The sequence below is a fragment of the Neopelma chrysocephalum genome, unplaced genomic scaffold (assembly GCF_003984885.1).
Source record: "Neopelma chrysocephalum unplaced genomic scaffold, ASM398488v2 Primary Assembly neopelma1_76, whole genome shotgun sequence".
NCBI classification, from domain to species: domain Eukaryota; kingdom Metazoa; phylum Chordata; class Aves; order Passeriformes; family Pipridae; genus Neopelma; species Neopelma chrysocephalum.
This window is the reverse complement of record NW_020897737.1, coordinates 5,427,722-5,448,986: the sequence shown is the minus strand read 5'-3', so window position 1 is coordinate 5,448,986 and position 21,265 is coordinate 5,427,722. Positions and strand designations below refer to the sequence as shown.

At 40.2% G+C, this 21,265-nt stretch overlaps 2 protein-coding genes across 5 annotated transcripts in view; one reads left to right on the top strand and one right to left on the bottom strand.

The window, feature by feature from the left end:
* POLA1 (DNA polymerase alpha 1, catalytic subunit) overlaps nt 1–9,776 on the bottom strand; it is a 193,260-nt gene extending 183,484 nt beyond the window's left edge. The window contains exons 1-10 of one of the 2 annotated variants that reach the window (XM_027688900.1): nt 9,687–9,776; nt 8,092–8,216; nt 6,995–7,091; nt 6,448–6,528; nt 5,563–5,678; nt 5,252–5,314; nt 3,729–3,827; nt 2,307–2,502; nt 1,904–2,093; nt 858–1,036 (exon numbers count right to left, since the gene is read on the bottom strand). In XM_027688900.1, coding sequence (XP_027544701.1) covers nt 858–1,036; nt 1,904–2,093; nt 2,307–2,502; nt 3,729–3,827; nt 5,252–5,314; nt 5,563–5,678; nt 6,448–6,528; nt 6,995–7,091; nt 8,092–8,216; nt 9,687–9,717 — 1,177 coding nt within the window. In that variant the 5' untranslated portion in view covers nt 9,718–9,776. The remainder of the gene's footprint in view (nt 1–857; nt 1,037–1,903; nt 2,094–2,306; nt 2,503–3,728; nt 3,828–5,251; nt 5,315–5,562; nt 5,679–6,447; nt 6,529–6,994; nt 7,092–8,091; nt 8,217–9,686) is intronic. The other variant, XM_027688901.1, reaches the window with a different exon arrangement.
* A 604-nt stretch (nt 9,777–10,380) lies between these two features.
* The window catches only part of PCYT1B (phosphate cytidylyltransferase 1, choline, beta), a 43,047-nt gene continuing 32,162 nt past the window's right edge, over nt 10,381–21,265 (top strand). For 2 of the 3 annotated variants that reach the window (XM_027689147.1, XM_027689146.1), the window contains exons 1-3: nt 10,381–10,403; nt 11,403–11,470; nt 13,031–13,200. In XM_027689147.1, the coding sequence (XP_027544948.1) occupies nt 10,396–10,403; nt 11,403–11,470; nt 13,031–13,200 (246 nt within the window). In that variant the 5' untranslated portion in view covers nt 10,381–10,395. Of the gene's footprint in view, nt 10,404–11,402; nt 11,471–12,941; nt 13,201–21,265 lie in introns of those variants that run through there. The other variant, XM_027689149.1, reaches the window with a different exon arrangement.

Genomic DNA, 21,265 nt, shown 5'->3' with positions numbered 1-21,265 from the left:
GCTCTTCAGCCCAGCACAGTCTTATATTTAAGTTTGGCATCCCAACTCACAACAAAAGGTGTTAACAAAGAAAAGTATCTGACTCAATGCTTGCAGCATCAATCCAAAAAAAACCTTCAACAACATATGGAAGAACCTTCCAGTAAACCCACATGAGGCACGAATTAGAAACCCAAGATCCTGAAGCTGCTGATGAAATGAGGGGATGGATGGGAAGTGCTTAGAACAGATGTGAATACAGATTCTTTTGTCAGAGCTCGGATCAGAATGATGCGGTTTTTAAGAGTACGAGAGCTAGAATTCACAGGTCAACTGCACAGAGTATCTCAGCAATGTTAATCCAAAGACAATCTTCAAGACTTAGGTAGTTTGAATCAGGGGATATAGAGCTCGTACTTTTCAGGCCACCTTACTCCCTTGACAGACATACTTTTCCTCTGTATAAAATCATGCAACCATTATTGTACAGGTTTCCTATTAATCCACCTGAATTTTAAGTTACATTTCCAGAAACAAGAAAGCATGCTCCATTGTTGCACCACTGAGCAAGAAATTAACAAATTCAGCTTGCTCCTGCAGTGTATACGTTTTTAAGAAGGCCAATGGGTCACCAATACAGGAGAGCTGGTAGCTCCCTTTTACCTCCTTGCTACCATATTAGGCCAAGAAATTACATTCCTACTTTTCCCAGTCATAGTGCCCCACTCTGAGGACAGAGGCGTAGAAAAACAAGCAATGAACGTACAAGTTAGAGCGCAGAAACACAGGGTATCTACATGGAATTTAGGCAAGCCTGAAAATCCCAGTTAAATAAAAAGAATCAGAATGGCATTTTCTGCCTTTAACTGAACAGTTACCTGGCTGACTGTACTGATCTTCATAAGCATCCAGCCAATAAAATCTTAAGACTTGTTCATCATTTTCCCCATTCACAAGTGGAAGGAGATTGGGGTCTAGCTGAACTTCTGCTGCTACTAGATCAGCTTCATCCTCATCAATTCTGTCCCAACATGAGATACCTGGGAGAGAACAACCTCTGCAGGTTTTGCAGAAGAAGAAGAAACAAGTAAAATTGTGCCTTTGCCATAACCACCGTTTTGCTTTTTTTTCAGTCTTATATTCTCACACCGTTTGTTGCACTTTCCACTGCCAAGCAACATTCCCAACAGTTGGGTTTCTTTAAGTTTCTTCTGAAAAGCAGGAGGGAGTGACAAAGGCAGAAACCCACAAACAAGTATGGTTCTCTATACACCATACACAGGCTTTAAAAATCAGTCACCTGGTATTTCAGCCTCAGTCATTTAAGTCCTTACATAAGGAATATATCCATCCATCTATACAAGTTGCTCAGTGGGAACAACAGATTATTTCAACAAAACTTTTTTCAGCCATTAAATGTTTAGGTCTTTCTCATAATTCAAATATTTTAGAGTTTGAAATAATTTGTTATGTAAACATATGATTCAAGATTTTCCAAACAAACAGGAAAAAACCACCTCTTTTCCTATTTCTAAAGATGTGGCTGTTCACCATTACTTTTAACAACAATACTTTTACCTACAACTAATAATATGATACTATGATATTATGATTTGCTTAGAATAAGCATCGTTAGCAATTCCTCATTTTTGCTTACTGACATCAAAGTTCACTGTTCAACACCCACACTGATATATTGTCACGTGCTAAATCCCAAAAACATCAAATATTTTTCAGTTAAGTAGCTATCAGCATGTTATCTGAATGTCACTACAAAAAAAAACATTGCACAGCATTATCATCATTCTGTCTGCATCACAATTACCCTTTTGGCAAAGACAAATACGAAAATAAATCTAAAGTTTATGGATACTGAAAGCCTTCTTGGTGGAAGAAAAAAAAAAGCAGAAAAAGAGATTCTTACAAGGCAGATGTCTCTTTTTTCTCTGATTCCAGCTGCTCTGTCTCTTTCTTTTCAATTTTGTTGTCTCTTTTCAAGTTTTCAGCTGTCTCAGGTATAGCTTCCACATGCTCTGCTTCCATAGGTTCGTCAAAGTCCTCCTCATCAAAATCCATCATCCCCTGATCATCATCTGCAAGTCCTGCAGACAGAACTAAAAGCTTGAATCATTAAAATGACACACTGTATACTACAGCAGGATGCATAGATAACATATATAAACATGAATATACAGTGTTAACACACAAACCAAATATCCTATTTAAGCTATCTAAGCATCTAGGTAGTATAAATTAAGAAGCTTTTTAACACTAATATGCTGTATGTAAAGAGTTTCCAGAACTGGGTTTTGATTTCTTTTTGATACCTTCAGTAGCTTTCTCTCCTACTGTCTTCACTATTCTCTCATTTTCTGTAGGTTTTTGCACATACTTGGTATCCTCATTTTCAGAGACTCTGACAGATTTTGCTGTGCAATTGGGATGTTTAGGATGAAATGAAGCTGGAGGAAGGGTTTCCTTTCCGAGATGAGCAGGAGCTTTCTTTGATATAGGGGTGATTACCTGAAAAACATTTCAGCCATCAAATAAAAAATAAAAAAACTCGTATAAGCAAAAAAAGAATAAAAAAACCTTTGCATTTCCTATTTGCAGAACTACTAACCAGGGCTAGATGAAAAGTTCCACATATTTTTCAGCATGATAACTAAAACTCCTCAAGAGTAAACTTTAAACTCTACAGAATCATTTCTGCTGTGATGTGTGTCTACTACAATTTTTAAAACCAGTTTACTACGTCATAGCTGGCATTTAATTAAATTCTGAGGCAATAAGCACAAAGTTTGTTTTTCAGACAGGATACCACTATGGGAGCAACTACAGAACCTCTTTTTAAGGAAGATGTGGTATCAAGTGGCCTTCACTATGACCAACAACAGGTCTCTGCATCTGTTTAATTCTCTAACATCTCCAATTGCTCCCCCTAGGGCCACAGAAGTCATCACCTGAATGGCCTATCTGGGAATTAATTTCCTTCTCAATGTTTCCTAAAAAAGTGACCACTGTTTTGCACAATGAAGACAAAGATCCTCTCTTACTACATGTTCCCTTTTGCTTTTTTCCAGTTCCTTCTAGGTTCAAACATAACTGCTAAGATGAGAAGCACTGGTGATTATTTGCAACATAAGAGTTGATATCACTATTACACAAGGTTTCACAAATCAAATATATCCACACTACTGCATTTTCCCTCTACAGACTGTTACCAAATATCTCGTTGTATTTCCAGCTATAAAGTCCTTCTCATTTACCAGAACTCCTAACAAAATGCCAGCGTTCCACCCTTAACAGCTCATCCCTCCTTTCACTCCAAAATCTTCCACTAGGGCAAACTTCTATCTATAGCTTCAATTTTACATTTGTTTTACATTTCTGCAGAAGATTAGTTTCTTATCCTTTCCCACACATACAAATACTCCTGCTTATTTCACCTCACATACTCCTCTCCGTGCCACAAGGGTGTTTTCTACTCTGGAAAAGAGACAAAGCAGAAGCTCACCTTCATGTGAGGGACCTAACATTATATATGTATTATTACTATACTAAAGATACAAAACTAATTGTATTCTGTTTATGTATTAACATGAAAGGGAATGTGGAAAAATGCATGAAGCTACACTGTAACATTGCTAAGGAAGCTAATGGGAAAGTTAATTTCTAGAAGCAGAAACAAAAGTCAACAGTATTCAAATCCAAATACTTATTAATGAGATTTTTTTTTTCCTCTTTACCTTGGAAGTTTGGGACTGCACAGAGAAAGGATTCAGTGGTACTCCAGCAGATCTTTTCCTCTTCAGCATTATAACTGGCGGTGGACTTAGTTGAACTGTCTGAATATTGAAAGAAAAGACAAAGTGACAAAATGAAGAGGTGGTTTTTTAGCATTTTCTTTTGTCTTGGTTAGTAACAACTTTCCATTAAAGAGGGCCACTAGAATTTCTCATTAACCAAGAAAACACACTTCTTGATATAAAACTTAAGTCACGTAAAAAGAGTAAGTTATTTGAGCAATCAACCCATGAAGACAGCCACTAGATTTTTTTGGTAAACAGCCTGAGAAAAACTGCCATCAACAAGTGAAACAGTTTTCAAACAGTGGGAGTTTCAATAGCTAATTGTGCCTTTAACACACAAGTAGAATAACTTGTGGTATGTTTTTTATGTCTGCTGAAGTAGTACCACTGAGTATATACACTCGTAAAGAAAGGTAGAAGTGCTCTATCAGCACTGTTACAATAAAGGAAAACACATTTTAACTTATTTACATATACAGATATCTATCGAGAACTAATAACAGAAGAAATTTTAGAAAACAATCAAAACACAAAAAATCAATACGTAACTACTACTGAAGTAAATAGAAGCCATAGTATAATTATGAGCATTACTTTTCTTATTCAATATTCCACAAATTTGACAGCATTAAAATGCATTTGCCTAATGATTCAAGGGTTTGACAGCCTGATATAACTCACAGTCAGATGTCATAAGGAGGGTTAAAATAACAAGAGCATAAAACCAAGAGAACTTTACATTGGGACATCCTATACCCTTTATTGCTCTGATTAACCTTATTATAATACAACATATTTCACCTCAGTATCTCACCACTACAGCAGTTTTGTGGTTTACATGTGAGCAACCCTTTTGGTTTTAAGAGATCTTGCTGAAGGGGCATTAAGGCACTGAAAGGTCATTAATGATGAGGAACAGCCTCATTTGAGACAGTCTAAACCGTGTCATAGCAGCCATCCTGCACTCCTGACTCAAAGGAAGTGTTAATCTGGTTCTCTGCAGCAAATCGTGGGAAGCAGGAGGCAGACAGACGTTCAGGCTACATCATCTGCTGAAACAGTCCTCCCTCAGCTCCTCTCGTGAACCCAAACACAACAGATGGAAATATCCTACAGTGCACCGGCTGAAGCCTGCTGACACACATGTACGGTGCACATGATTCAGATAAAGTTGAGTTTTGTTTCACGCCAAACTGACTAAAACCTAGAAGGCTGCATTAGCACAGGCTCTACATCACCTCAATATAAACCATCTCTAATCAGGTCATAGTGGTTTTGCCTTATTAAGCCAATACAGTCATGCAACTTCTGCATATGTGGAATATACCAAGCAGATGTGCTATGGATGAAACCAGTCTTAGATCTTCTAGTTTTACCAAAAACTGTATTTTCCTGATAAGTTCCATGGCAAAAAAAAATGAACCAATTAAGGTATTTCCAGATTTCATTACTATACTTACTTCAGCATTAAGATCTTGAAGAATATCCCCTAGTAAATCATCCTTTGACAGGTCCACAGTTTTCTGTAAGATAAGATTAGCCAAACAGTTCTCAGTTATATGTGCAAACCTAATCAAGAGACCAGCAGCAAATAACTAAAGTTTCCACAAAGCACACACAACTTTTTCAGAAATGCTGCATATACAGGAGATTGTAATAGAAGTATATGTCTTACTAGAAAGAAACTGAAATGAGCCCTTGGTTTATTCCACTCCCACTAAAACACTTTAAACAAGTCAGAAACATTTAAATTCAAATTGTAAAAACTTACATCTGTATTTTTCTTCCCAGCACTGGCTATAAACATAGACTTGATTGTGTTTGGCTTTGACACCACAGATTTTTTCATGTTCTTTTTATCAACCGTAGATGTTCTGCCACCTTTTCCTACAGAAAAAAAAATAAATTGTGAATTTTACATCAGAAAAGCTCAATGTTTAAGGGTCCAGTTATTAGCAGGAATAGATAGCCAAGGTAGTCCACTTCTTCCACCTTTACACTGCTGGCTGAAATGAAGCCTGATCATCTTCAGCTTTTTAAGAGCTGTCATGCACACACAAAAAATTGCAAAACCCTATCAGTACCCAATCTTTCCTAGTCACATCAGAGATGCTCTTTGCATACTCAAGTGCATACTCCAGGAAAAGGACCAAGATTCTTTACATGAAAGCATCTCCAGGAAAAAAAAAAGAATGTCCATGTGTTTGGCACTAGGCTTGGATTCTCAACATCAGACTCAGTTTCTCAGTTTTCCACCAGCCTCGTAAAACTTGGTAAAATCATGTGATCTCAGATTCTTAAAAGCATGCAGGTGTTTAGTGGCCAAGAGAGATCACACGTCTCTTAGGCATTGGCTTTGAAAACCAAGCCCACTCCTAGATGCATTTGTTCTAGAAGTGAATATATATTCCATAGAAGACTGTAAGCAGAATTGCCCCAGTAGTGCTGAAGTAGTTAACAATGATTTGACCTCAATTTGTGAACCTCCATCTTCTGCATCACGGGGGCTGAACAAAATCCACAGTCAGATAATGACAGAGCTTCAAGTAACATGTCATTTGGCCACATTCACCACACGCTGATGCCAAGAAGTTGCCCATTTTAGGTATTGCTTAAGAGTCCCTGGAAGACATTCTACAGCGCATGTTCAACTTACCTTTCTTATTGGAACTGAGAGCATCATCATCCAGATCTTCATCAAAGATTTCCCTTCCATCTTCTACATAACCTATCCCATCTGCAGAAAAACAAACAGTTGAAAACTTACAGTTTGAATTCTGTCTTCTGATACTCCTAAATAATTTTTCACATACTTAAACACTTTTGCCCCTCTAATATAGAGCAAAAGTTACAAATGCTAAAGTGTTAAAAACCACAGCACTCCCAGCAGTATCTTCTACTAGACTAAATATACTATTATGTATTTAATTAGAAATTATCAGTTACAGTATTTTTTTGGTAAAATTATAATCCTGATAACTGGAAATAAAATTTCAAGAACAGGTCTTCATTGAAAAATATTTTCATTACCATCCCAATACACTACAATGAGAACAATGCAAAGATTATATCCAATAATATTACCTTCTTCTTGTCCCCTAAAACAAATTTTAAGAATGTACTAACTATAACTTACTTCAAATCATGTACATTGAGTTATAACACCCTAACCAAAATAACTCCCTAAATGAATCTTAACTTACCATCATCAACAATCCAGTCATCATCCTGACGGTCTCTGACCATCTTGGAGTATTCATCCTCATCTATTTCATCATAAACACCTGTGAACTCCTCAACCTACAACAGTTAAGGTATACTGAGGATTAACAGTTTTCATACCATTAATTATTAATACCGATCATCAGAACATAAAAGTTCCCAAGAAATGCACCGTTTCCTACAGTGCTACATTGTTCACAACTAGTAAGCATTGTTATTCATTAAGTTTCTTTTTTGGCAGTGATAAAAGACAAATTATCAATTTTTAAAATTATCACACCGTACTGAAACTCAAAATCTACTGAAACACTGGCAGAGATTTCATTTGAAACTGACTTCCTTTATTGCTCATTTCATATTATCACAACAAAATTTAAAAAAATAAAAATCCAAGCAATGACCTTGGCTCTACTCTTAAACACCAAGCTGAGCTCAGTGAAAAGGAAGGTTATTTGATGTACCCAAGCATGATGCTGAAGATGCTTTTCTGTGGCTCAGAGAAAATTTGCATGTTAATGATTCACGGACTTCAGGTTTCTTTACATTTATCCACCTCAATGTGGAAGTCACATTTCCTGTTGGCATCACAATTAGACAGTAGCAATGTTACACTGCCAGATTTCAGTTCTACCAGTTAAGTACTTAAATTTTGGTCTCTTTCTGGAAATACAGCATACCAATATTAATGGATTTCAGCCATGTAAAGCTCTGAAATTAATTTAAAGTTTAAAACAATTTGAAGTTAAAAAAAGTACTTCCTATCATAACATTAATTATGCAATTAAATTTTAAAAATTGGTCCTTCCTTATGGCATAGTTCTCAAGCAATGGCAACATGTTAGACTTGCAGTCAATAAAACTCGTTTAGTTTTCAAAACAGAAAGAAACAAATAAATTATACCAGAAAGCAGCAAAACAACTACAGTTACATTCTGAAAAACATACACCACTGAAAACACAAAAGCTGATCTGAAAGGCTTATTTTGTTTCCTGTAACTTTTACATATCTATAAACGATGGTTAAGCCTCTCAGCTCACATTTACTTTTCATGAGGAAGAAAAGATGAGGAATTTTCACCTCATATTTTAATTTTTCACCAGCTTTGGCTTTTTTCAGACGCTCAAGTGCTTCTTGCTGGCCTCTTCTATTCTTCCTCTCACGTCTAGAACGTGATGCTGCAAAACTTCCAGAGTCATGCATAGCTGCAACTAATAAAAAGAAGGGAATTAAGTCTAGTAATGAACTGCTGTTATCTTTAGTAGTTAGTATTCAGTGATGCATTAACAGATGACTACAGTTTCACTTAAAATCAAGATAAAGACCCACTTGTCTAAAAGCACACAGTCATGGATGGCTCTTAATAAGCCAACTGTGGAATTATACTGAAGGCATGGCCTGACAAGCAAGGAGATCAAAAAAGACTTCATGCCAACTCACATTCAGCACAAAGCTACCACCTGTTTCCAAAGAACCTCTCAAACCTCATCAACCTTTATCTGAAAAGGATCCCCCCATTCCTTTCTTGGGAACTTCCAGTTCCTTTTATTTTGCATGTCTCCATGACAACTCAGCAATAGACAGACTTAAGAGAAGGCCTACACTGCTACAAGGCAGTAATGGATTTTTAGGTGGTTTTACAATGTTTAATAGTGCAGCCAGATTGAGACGAACTAGTAATTTCTTGACAGCATAGGACCGACACCCCATTTCCTCCTATACTTCCTTCCCTTTAAAAATGCTCCCCACAGCAGGGCGCTCTCCACTTCTCCCGACCTTTCTCCCTGTCTTGATTGGGGGGGGGAACCATTTATCCGAACACAGAGAACGAGTGGTCCCAATCCAAATTACAGCAGCAAACAAACAGCCCAGGGACGAGACCGCGGGGTTTGTGTGAGGAGCTAAACACCCCGTGGTGACCAAGGTTGGCCAGGTGTCCAAAGGAGCAGGACAGTCCCCTCCCGGTGGCAGCAGGAGATCGAACTGTGAGCAGAGCTACACCCAGGCAGCGTGGCTGAGACAAGTACAGGTTTGTATTGCTACGGGTTGAGCTAAAAGAGGGGCATTTACACTGTGTGGTATCCCATGTGAGAGAACTGCGAAGATGTCACAGTCCGGGTGCGTTTATTTTCTGCCAAATCTCTGCGTTTGCTGTCAGACAGCGCGCTCCTCCGAAACAAATGTGTTTGCACCACCCGCGCCCGCCGCTGCCCCCGCCGGGAATCGCCAGCGCGGCCCGCGGCGGCGATCCCGGGACAGCCCCCTCATCCTACGGGGATGCTCCGCCGGCGCGGGGCAGCGGGGCCGGGGAGCACTGCGGGGCCGTGCGGCCCGTACCCCCGCACCGGGTGTAACACCACCACCACCACCCCCCACCGCTCCTCTCCTGCCGGGAGAGGGTCCCCCCTGTTCGGGTAGGGCAGCTACGGCCCCGCCGAGCCCCCCCCAGGGCGGGGGGACGCGGGACCCTCCCGGAGCGTTGCCACCGCCAGCACCGCGACCGCCCGCCGCGCACGCGCATTCCCGCGCCCGGAGCGCGCGCGCGCCCGCTCTCCCCGCCGCCAGCACCGCTGCGCCCGCCGCCCCCCGCCTGACACCGAAACGCCGCCGGCAGCGGCCGCCGCGGAGAGGGAGGGCAAGGAGGGAGAGGGGCCCGGGCCGCCCCCGGGTCTCACCGTCCAAGCCTCCAGCGCCGCTGTCGGCCATGGCGCTCGCGCCAAAGGCTCCCGAAAGTGGCGCGAGACGGGAGCCCCGCGCGCCGCCGCCGGGGCCGCAGCCAATCAGCGGCGGCGGGGGCGGGGCCGGCGGGGCCGCCCCGGGGCGCGGGAAGGGAAGGGGAAGGCGCGCGCGGCCCTGGGAGGGGGTTCGGTTCGGGCGCTTCGGCCCCGCCCGGTGACCGGAGCGGGAAGGGAGCTCCAGGCCAGGCGGAGCCGCTTCCTGGGCGAAGCCTGCGTCGCCGGCCGCGGCCGAGGCCTGGGCCGGGCGGTGCGCGGTGCCGGGCCCGGGCCCGCCGCTGGAGCCGCGGCTTTGCGGGCGCTCGTTGGTCCCAAGGGCCCGGGAGGGCGGTGAGGGCACAGCTGATCCCATCCCGCGAGTTGCGTCTGAGGGATCTGAGCAGGGCTCCACATGCTGCAGGGGCCCATAGCCCGTACTTGGTTCGGTGCCTCAGTTGGGGCAAAGCCATGTTCAAATGCCGTGTCATAAATAGTGATGTATAAATGTCATGTATAAATGCAGCACCTGAGCTGGGAGGAGGCGGTGGTTGATGCCAGTTGCCTAAAAGCTGGAGCCAGACTGCAGCGTGAGGGTCAAGGAGCGCCCGCAGCATGATCAGCGGTAGATCAATCCCTATTGGGAGAAACGGGCATTTCCCACACGGTTTCCATGGACAGGTAACCACTGAAGCTCAAACAGTGATCATGACAGACGAGGATCCATAAGAATCGTGGTTTCCTTTTTACATATTTAAAGTAGGCATTATTCTCTGTCACAAGTTTCAGGAACTTCAGTAAATTACTCCATAGTCTGCTCAGAGACAGGTTGTTGGTCAGTTTAGTCACAAAATAGGGGGGGTTATATATGTATATAAAATATATATTTCACATATGTGAAATATATATATGTGAACTATATATATTATATATAGTTTTATATACATGAATATGTAGTTACATATAACTATATATAGTTATATTATAATGGATGCCTCCTATTTCCCAAATCCCTTTTCCTTTTTTTTTATCTTCTTTGCTAGACATGAAAAAAAAAATAGTTTCAGAATGGATTTCTTGAGAGGCCAAGTCTGTGGAGGGCCCTGAGAAAAGATCCATTAGAACTTTGCCCTTGCATACTCCTGACTTTGTCAGGGTGGAGAGGTAGAGTATGTTCTGTTCATTTTGATGCTGCAGAGATACCTTCACTTGCATTTGTCAAGAGTATTACACATCACCCTTCAGCTGAGGAGCAAGAACTGTGTCCAAAAAAGGAAATATTTCAGTTTCAAGTATAGATGGAAAAGTTTTTTAAGTCCTCAGTTAAGACAACTGAAGCTTTACGATTCCTCGCCTCTAAAAGGGCTTAGATCAGTCTGTCTGTGCGTGTAGAAACCCAGGGAAACTGGTGGGGTTTGTGCTGTTTTACCACAGATTACCCTCAATCTTTTGTCCAAAACCATCACTGTTGGCCAGCCATTACCCAAAAATCCTGCCATCTCCATTTGCAGAATTTTGTGGAGAAGCATTTATTGCTCATGAAAATCTGTAGGCCCTGACTCCAGCTTCTTAAAAAGGCAGGTGGTACCACAGGACTCTGTCCTTACAGCTGATATGCTGTTGCAGAAGTGTGAACTAGTATTATTTGGCTGAATATACTGATTGTTTTCTACTCTCTAGAAGAGAAGATTTATGTGGTTCTGAAACTGAAAATTATTTTCCTTCTCCACAAGGACTTCTTTGCATTGGTAAGAGAGAAGTAAAAAACCTACCAATCCTCTTTACGTACCCAGTTCCTAGTACAACACTATTCCACTGCAGGACCTAGTCTTACGTGGAAGCAGAAGAACCACCCCACAAACTGTGGCAGCTCCCTGGTGCCAAAGAGGATGGATGCCCTGACAGCCAGAATGCCCATTCCCAGACAAAATGAGACCCCCCTCTCTCACTAGCTGGTTATTAGGCCAACTTAACTGTAGCAAACCCACATCCTTGGAAACACTGACAGCTACAGGAAGAATGCCTGTCTGATCTGCCATCCTGGTTTCCGTTTGGATAGAGTTAATTTTCTTCCCAGTAACTGGTACAGGGCTGTGTTTTGGATTTAGGATGAGAATAATGCTGATAACACAGTGATGTTTTGGTTGTTGCTGAGCAGTGTTTACGCTAAGTCAAGGACTTTTCAGCTTCTCACCCCACCCCACCAGAGAGGAGGCTGGGGGGCACAAGAAGCTGGGAGGGGACACAGCCAGGGCAGCTGACTTCAGCTAGCCAAGAGGATATTCCATACCATATGGCATCATGCCCAGTATATAAATTAGGGGGAAAGCTGTCCAGAGGCCACTGCTCAGGAACTGGCTGGGCATCAGTCAACAGGTGGTGAGCAATTGTGCTGTGCACCACTTGTTTTGTATATTCTAATTAACGTTATTCTTGTTTTCCCTTCCTTTTCTGTCCTATTAAACTGTCTTTATCTCAACCCTCATATTTTCCTTTTTTTCCCCCAGTTCTCTCCCACATCACACTTGGGGGATGGGTGGCTGTGTGGTGTTTGATTACCTGCCAGGTTAAACCATGACACCTACAGACAGCCTCTCATTCAGTGCAGTGTACCACTCTCTAGTTTAATTCTTTTTTTAAACACGTGCACAAAACAAGATCACATCACCAAGCATGATGTGAGATTCAAATTCACAAGTTACTAAATTTTTTAAGCTACAATAGAGAAACATTTATAAAATAGCAATATCATTAAATTCTTCAGTTTGAATAAAAATAGAGTGCTGCTGCACTTCACAACATACCTAGCTTTCACATGCTTTGGATTTTTTGATTGATTGGATTTTATTCCTTTTGATTAAAATTAAATAATGCTCTTTGTCAGCTGTCATGTGAACAGTGGCGTGTTTGTCATTCAGGTGATGCCATGATTTGAGCCGGTACACAGTGATACAGTTAATTTCCCCAACTGAAGTTGTTGCCATAGCTCCACTGTGGGACAACGCAGATCAAACAAAAGACTTTTTCATGGATGCGAGTTCAATCCTGACATTCATCCCCGGCCGTAACAAGAACGCATCTGTTTCTCACAGCAAAGGATAACAAGCATATTTAAATCCTGCAGGGGTGAATAAAAGGAGGGGGGGGAGGGAGCAAGGGATGGGCTTACTTTTGAGGAAGAAAAACAACCCAGCAAGATTTGGGACTTCCTCTGCTAAACGTCTTTATCACAGCAGATTACTTTGAGCTGATCTTTAACCTCCCTTGGGACATTCATACAAGAACCTTTGCTCAATTCTCTTTTTAAGTGCAAGAAGTGGGAATTCTGCTGTGCAGTTCAAAGCCACCAAGGTTCTCTCAAGGCAAGTGTGATAGCTGCAGAGAAAAGGGCAAGAGAAGCACAGTAACGAAGATGGTAGGCACCCAAAAACACTGTACAGAAGAGGAAGCTCAGGAAACTCCCAGATTTCAACAAAAGGTGACAAATATGTATTTTCCATTTTGGTTATTAATAGGAAATACTGTATCCTCACTGCAAGAATTCCAAGGTAATATAAAAAGTAGTATATATTAACATGGCAAAGCACAAATGGACTGTAGTATGAAAACTAAGTTAAATTGACAAAATAATTGCTGTATTGAGAGAAGTTTTGTCTTCCTTTTTTATGTCTAGGGCGTGCTTGATATGCTGCAAAGGCAAGAGGACAAAGAGTTAAAACTTTCAGGTTCAGACATTACACATTAAGCTTATGGTTGGGTTTTTGTGGGGTTTTTTTTGATGATGGAAAAAATCTGATGAAACTAAGAGGAGTGCTATAAAAACAATGCCAGTAAATCATGGATTATAGCGAGGTAGCAAATTCACCTGTACTATGTCTACCTCAAAATGCCTGAACATTATCATATTCTTGTTAAGTACAGATTGTCTTTGTGGAGAACTGTGTATGTGTGTGCATACTACTCAGGATATGAGTGTATATGTTCTATGTGTATGTTTTCTACAAACCCAGAGTATTCCATTATCTTACTTTTAATGTTTATACTGATCTGAATTAATGCACGTTATCGCTAAATTAACTGAAGGTTTTTACATCTAATATGATGCAGCTCTGACCGCTTCAGCAACTGCTTACTAAACTGTGCTATTCATGTGGCATTTCAACGTGAATTACATAACTATTTGGAGGACTAAACTCCTAGAGGAGCACAGGTTTCATAAATTAAATTTTTTTTTTAAATCTCAAATTATCATTTAACAAGAGATTTCTGTTTTCAAAACATGTAGTTAACTGATAGAAGTATGAAGAAATAGATGCTTCTCCATTTGTTTATCAATAAAGATGATGCAGACATTTATGTTAAGAGGGTAGATTCTTTGCTTACCAGGCTTGTTCACTGCACAGCTCTTTTTAATTTCCTACCTGAATTACCTGCTAACACCAGGATGAAGAGAATAAAGTTGTTATTGGGATGTTAAGGCTTGAAATACAAATATGAAATAGAAACTAGAATAAACACTAACAATTTCCATTATGACAGAAAAGAAGATCTATGAAATGAACATCCAGAGATACTTTTTTTCTTTCTTAAACAAACGCAATTCAATTCTGATTGCAGTTAAATTACAGCAAATCCTAGTAACTCGACCAGAATTGGTGGAATTACACTAACTGGAACAGAGAGCAGAATCTCATCACCTGCTTGCCTAATACAATATTCCTATTCAAGCCTGCAAGAAAAGTACTAAATATTATAATGTACATTAAATAGGGAAGACAAGTGAGAGCAAACTCACAGAAAATGAGCCCTCACATAATTATAATGTCTAAGAATTAAGTCTGATGCCAATGGTATTCAAGATCATACAGTTATTGCCACAGCATGGAAGTCTCTGTTTTAACTACTTTCAGCGCTCTCTCTTTACAATTGCACAAAAATGAACAATTAATGTATAAGCAGAACATTATTGCAGAGAGGCTGTTATATTTTAAGACCTGGCTGAAGATCAAATGTGCTTCCGTGGGTGAATACTCTCGGCGTTCACCATTTCACATCCCTTTGGCAAAAAGGAGGACAGCATCCTTAGGTCCAGATCCAGGGAGGGGTTCTTCAGGGAGAAGGTGCGAGTGGTGGTGAAGCTTAAATAGAGCCTCTGAGCCCATGGGCAGAGGGTGTGGGGTGGAGCCCCCAGATGAAGCTTCTCAGGGCCTTCAAGGTCTTTCAGTGCCCCCAGGGTCCTGACACATATGAAGTAACTTGTATCCAATACCAAATTTGCCGAATTTTCATAAATAAAGAAAACAGCACATCACCATTGGGAGTACCAAACCTCCAAATAAATATTAAATCTCTCCTCTCAATCATGAAAGTTCTTGCATATTTCAAATAAAAATTCCCCAAATACCTGCAGGGCATTATTAACATATTTTCCAGAAACAGCTGCATTATGCATTATTCTATAACCACTCAGTGGGTAGAAGATGCTTTTCTTCAAAACATGTCAGATCAAAGGTTTCAAAGGTGGCAAAGTTATAAGCAACAGAAGTAAGATCTTAGGGTCAAACATTCTTAATAACTGGTAAAAGCTATACTAGCTAGCAGGTAATCATTTTACAGTGCATAAGTAGCTGTTTTATTTTAAATAAAGTGTGTGTCTTTACCCAGATAATAAAATCCTCCAGTTATTAAGTTTCTGGTACCTAAAATATTAAACAGGAAGCCCTAGCAATCACTTGAATATGGTTTACAGTATGATTTTTTTATATTTTACGTGGCAGGTTTGCATTTGTAATAATATGAGGAAAGAGTTGCGAAGGCACTTGCATGAAAAACTGACAAATGGAAAGATAAAGGTTGACAAGAACTGTGAAGAGAAAAAAGTATTGGAGACTTGTAATACTGGAAAAGATAGTGTGACAGAATACTGATGATGAGTCCAAAAATTTGAAATTGAGCTGGCGGAAAGGGAAGGCACCAGATAGATTGAAAATGGATAGAAGTGAATGCAATACAAATATGTGCAAGAAAGGCAGTCTTAGCTTTGTGTGGATTAAAGGGGATTGGAGTGTGTATTTGGAAAGCCAGAAATGGAAAAAGAGATAGAAAGGATAACAACATAGTTTAAATGTAAATAGGGAAGAGATTTACTTTAAATTGTGTTTCATCTGTGACGATAGGAAGGAAGGCAGAGAACATGAATCATTTAGACAAAGTTTATACTGAGATATATACACTAGAGAGATCTGTAATATTCAGCATTATATTTTCTGACAGCAGTAAAGTTGCAGATGTAGTCCTGTGTTGGAACCACTCTGCAAGAAATTTACAGAGAACCCAAAATAGAACAGGAAGGATAATGAGAAGATCTGTAGCATATGACGTATGAGAAATTGCAACTGGGGCAGTTTACTCTGGAAAAGTCATGAGAGATGGGACAAAAATACCAACCTGCCTGCTGAATGTCAGCTCTCTACTCCAAATCCTCAAACTATTCTTTCAAAATTTTAACCACACTAGTCATACAAAAAGCAGAGGAGACTACATCTGTTCTCTGTGTCCAGTAGAAAAAGCAAGCAAGGGCAATAGTTTGCAGTAATGGAGGTTCAGGTTAGACATTCAGAAGAACTTTCTGATAAGAGTGAAGAGTGTTAAGAGTGGACTGATTAGATAGTTTGGGTTCTGGGAAGGGAATGACCAACAGAGGTTAGCTAATCCAAGGGTTTCCCAACCTCTGAGGATCCATCAGAAAAGTCCCATTGCCAGATATCCCTCATCTTTCCATAACAACAATTACCCAATAATGAAAAGCTTGATTGTTAAAATTAGCAAGGACAATGTAATAAGAAACTAATAAAACTTAACATTTCCCAAACTAAGTGACCATCTCTCTACTCTGGAAGAATAAAATAAAGACAGATACCCTCTTGGTCAAACCCAAACATAATTTCTCACCATTTTCTTCAGATTTGCTTATAAAAGCAGTTAATGAAAGAGCAAGAACACAAAGAACCTACCCCAAAGTGCATAACCACACTTATTCAAAACAGTGCTGTAAAGCACAGATGAATGGCATCACCAAAAGCCACTATTTTCAAGAATTTGTGGATTTCAGATGATGGACATATAAACTGTACTAGAATTAACATGACATTTTTAGTTATCTCTTACATAAAAATGGACTAATTTGATTCTATACAGGTATCCTGAGAAGACAGATTTTATTCAACATCACATCACCATTATGGAATTATGGAAAGAATTAGATATAAGATCATGTTGTGCCAAATCCCATGTTTTTACTTTTCATAATTTACAGACTGTCATTGCATATAAAAAAACTTCCTGGATTGAATCTGTATATAATTTTATAGCACTCTTTCATAAATAGTAAATTTTTGTATTTCTTATGACAAAAAGCTGATAGTTTGTTAGCAGTATGAGTTCCACTTGATTGATGAGCTGCAACTTAAAAATTAGACAGCATTACCTGGAAGCAGCAAAGCAGCTGGTGTTGGAGGTCGTGAAAACCTATTGAGTGTATTTTAATTCATACCTTTCTTTCTCTCCCTTTTTTCCCCATCTACGCAAGTGGGAAAAAATATCTACCATTGGGGGGTTTTAATCTCAGTGTAAAAATATGTGATTTAATTAATTGATCATATCAGCAATAAGGTATCTTTTTCCGCTCTTTTTGACTATTAATTCTAGCATGTCTAGAATTAGCATGACATAGATTGGTAGATACATGGATACATACATACACAGATTCATGCATACATAGATAGAAACATAGTATTTTAAGTAATCTGCTTCAGACATAAACCATTCCTTCACCTTATAGTCTTGCAGTTGACCTTATAATAAAGTCTTGCAGTTAAAACCTTCAGGATCCAAAATATATACATTGAAGCAAAATTCAGTTCATCTGTTAAATATTCAATAATTTATTCTATTATGTTTTCTGCAAATGTTTGGTTTTGAAGTCAAACACTATTTAAACCATACCAGTCTCTGGTTTTCCATAGTTTCCTGATGACTTTTGAACAGATATTACATGAGGGTCTGTTTCTCTTCGTTATGACTCAGTTATAGGTCAGAAGACTTTTGCAGCCTCTCTCAGGTGAAGACCATTTTAAATACAACTTCTGCTGTGCTAACTGGTGCTTGAGATCCATTGAGGCACTTCAGACACTTGATGATATTCTCCAAGGGCTGCAATGCGTTCCAGTCCCTGATTTCACAAAGGGCAGAGTATCTTTGCTTTAAAAAAGCCAAGTCCTTAGCCTGGACAGTTTTTACAGATTTAGCCTGCTCAGTATTTACAGACTTTTCTGTAGTAGTAAGATCGCTGAACATCTATGAGCAACTAAGGCAAAATACCCTGTTAGCAAGTGGCTTCAATATGTCTTTGCCCTCTGCTGCAGAAATCAGGCTGTGTTGCTGCTTTGCCATCAGAAGGAGCAGAGAGCACTCCTTGTTAGGTAGTTGTGAAACGCATATTATTTCCCTGCTGAAGCAGTTTGAGGTCTTTAATGGGTTTATTCACCATTTCCAAGTATAGGTTGCTACTTCTAGAGATTTTGCCTTAAGATAAGCATGCAATTAGAGTACACTTATTATACCATGTTCAGCTATGAACATGGATATAGTAAATTTGATGAAATAAGCTTCTTGCTTATCTTAATCTATGCAATATAGGGGGGAAAAACATTGGAGGGAAGTGGACACATTAGTTCACATTCAGAGTTAGTCTGCTAGAGTCAGTTTAACGTGTAGTATGGGAAAAGTGTGAGAGAGGTTTTATAGGTGTTGGTCTCTACAAGGAACTGAAATTTGATTAATTACAGTTGAGGGCACTGATCAGTGCTCCACTAAAAGATTTTAAAAATATGAAATAAATAGAAAGAGAAAAAAAGGGAGGGAGATATTTAAAAATTAGGGCTTGAAGATAAAGAAGAATCTACACAGGGTATTTGTCTCTATGATGTTCAGCTGCCCATGAAGCTCAGAGAGGGATCATACTTTCATTTTGAGAAAGGAGAGGATTTAAATGGAATACCTAAACATATTTTTTTTATATATTTTTCATGTTTTGAGAATTAATTGTTCCGGTTTGAGAACTGAAATTCTGCATAGAAAAAACCCCACCATGTATCAGATGAAACCTTCCTAACAGCTGAGATTTTCCCTTGTTTGCTGTCTATTCAATTCAAACCTTGAAATGAGTGTTAGGAGGATTGGGATCATGGTTTCTTGTTTTGTTTGCATATAATGTTAATTTATACAGCCTGGGACAGGACTTTTATGCATCAAATGTCTCTTCAACCCAAGCAGCTGTTGCCAAGAGCTCAGTCATTAAAGGCAGTGACTGTGCGTCCTGTTACTTGTGAATAAATGGCAGGAGGTGCCAGGAGACCATGTTCAGCCTGGCACAGGATATTGGTTGCAGAAAAGAAATTAGATGCATGAACCTTCCCACCCATGACTCTTGCTCCACTGTTCTTTTAAAAGCTGGCTGACTTGTAAGGATTCACAGAAGACCATCTGCTGAGTCTTTCCAATCAAACCTAATTTGTATTTATTTATTTTAGAGAGTAAAGAAGACACATTCCAGCCTTTTGAAAGCTCTTTTTGCCCCAACAGCTAATAGAAGGTGGAGGTTAGGATAACTTATTCAAGATACCCAATACGATGGCTAAGATCATCAGACATATTCCATCTGGACAGACATGACAGACCCTACCACCTTCCCCCTACCATTAGCTCAGCTTTCTCTCTCTCTCTTAATGACGTGCGCAACATTTCTCTATCATGCTCTTCAAATAGAAGAACAAATCTATAAAGTATTTCCCAGAGATGGAAATGAAATAAGCAGCATGAAAAGCATTCCATGTCCACTCTGAAATTCTGGCCCAACTTAGACAGGTGATAAAACTACTGCAAGAGAGACATCATTCTATAATGTTACATGTATATGAGAAAACTTTTCTCTATAAAAGATGAATCAAAATGCAGCTGGAGTCAATAGCAAACTCTCAGCATGAAAGCAAAGATGAAATTTGCCCTTTTGTACTCAAAAGAAATAGAAGGCAAGGGATTTACATTTCCAGTTTATTGGCAATCATCCAGCTGTGAGAGAATCCATTTCCCTTTCATCTCTATTCCATGCACCTGCCTGGTCAGAGAGGGCTGGACCCTGACCCTGGATACATCCATACCTGGCACTACTCCTTCAGCACACCAGCACCAGTCTCTGAAGAGCTGGCATATGTGGCTGGGTTTATAAAGGGTCTGCCTGCTACCTCTGGCTGCTCCAGTCCTAACACTGCTCATCTGTGCTGTCCAAATATTTTTCTAACAGCATAACACTCCTGCAAATACTTTTCCTAAGAAAATGAGCTACAAATTTCAGGCCAAGTGCTGCATTAATCATGGTTTAATCATTTCCCTTGAGTATTCTTTCCATAATGTGTGAATATTCCTTGCAAAATTACTGGTAAAGGAACTTAGTTATAGGGAAAAGATTCAGCTGTGAGATTCACTTAGTTGGCTCCCTGTTTTCCTTGCTCAGTCACCTTTTTGATATGTATTTTCCTTTTTTCTTGACTGCTGTCTCATTCTTTCTTTTCACGTTCTCTTTTCTTTCTACTTACTTTCTTATCTCCTCTTATTCACCCACCTACCCTTTTCCCTTTCACATAGTTTATACATTTCTTTTTGTATTGCGCTTCCTCTCCTTTGAAGATTTGCCAAAGACATGTGAAATTAAGCTCTCAAGTCCTAGGGAAAGACCCTGAGGCACAATTCTCTTGTAACCTAGATGCTTGTGTCCCTTGATGAAATCTGATTTTTAAAAACAAAACTCAGAGTGCCCACTGCAGCTCAGTACTACTGGAATCCCCTTTACTGAATCTATCAAGGTTAACAATAGCCAACGGACACTCTGATCTAAAAGGTTTTGGCTTTATATTATCTTGGTTGTATTCTATGCCGTTTAAGAGTAAGAAGGCTGATAATCTCACTTCAGCCCGCGCGGCTTCGGTGCTGCTGGCGCTCGGGAGGGCAGGACACGACTCAGGGGCTGAGCCATCTGTGTGTCCTTGTGGCTTCGAAGGCCAACGGAATCCTGGGATGTGTTAGGAAGAGCACTGTCAGCAGGTCGAGGGAAGTGATCCTGCCGCTCTACTCAGCCCCACTGAGGCGTATCTGGAGTGTTGTGTCCAGTTCTGAGCTCCTCCTAACAAGAGAACATGGAGCTCCTGGAGCGGGTCCAGCGCAGAGTGACAAAGATGATAAAGGGACTGGAGTATCTCTCTTACGAGGAAAGGCTGAGGGAGCTGGGCCTATTCAGCCTCGAGAAGAGACGACTGAAAGGGACCTCATCAACGTGTATAAGTAACTGAAGGGATGGTGCCAAGAGAATGGAGTCAGGCTCTTCTCGGTGGTGCCGAGCAATAGGACAAGAGGAACGGGCAGAAACTGATGCACAGGAAGTTCCACCTGAAGATGAGGAAGAACTTCTTTGCTATGCAGGTGACTGTGCA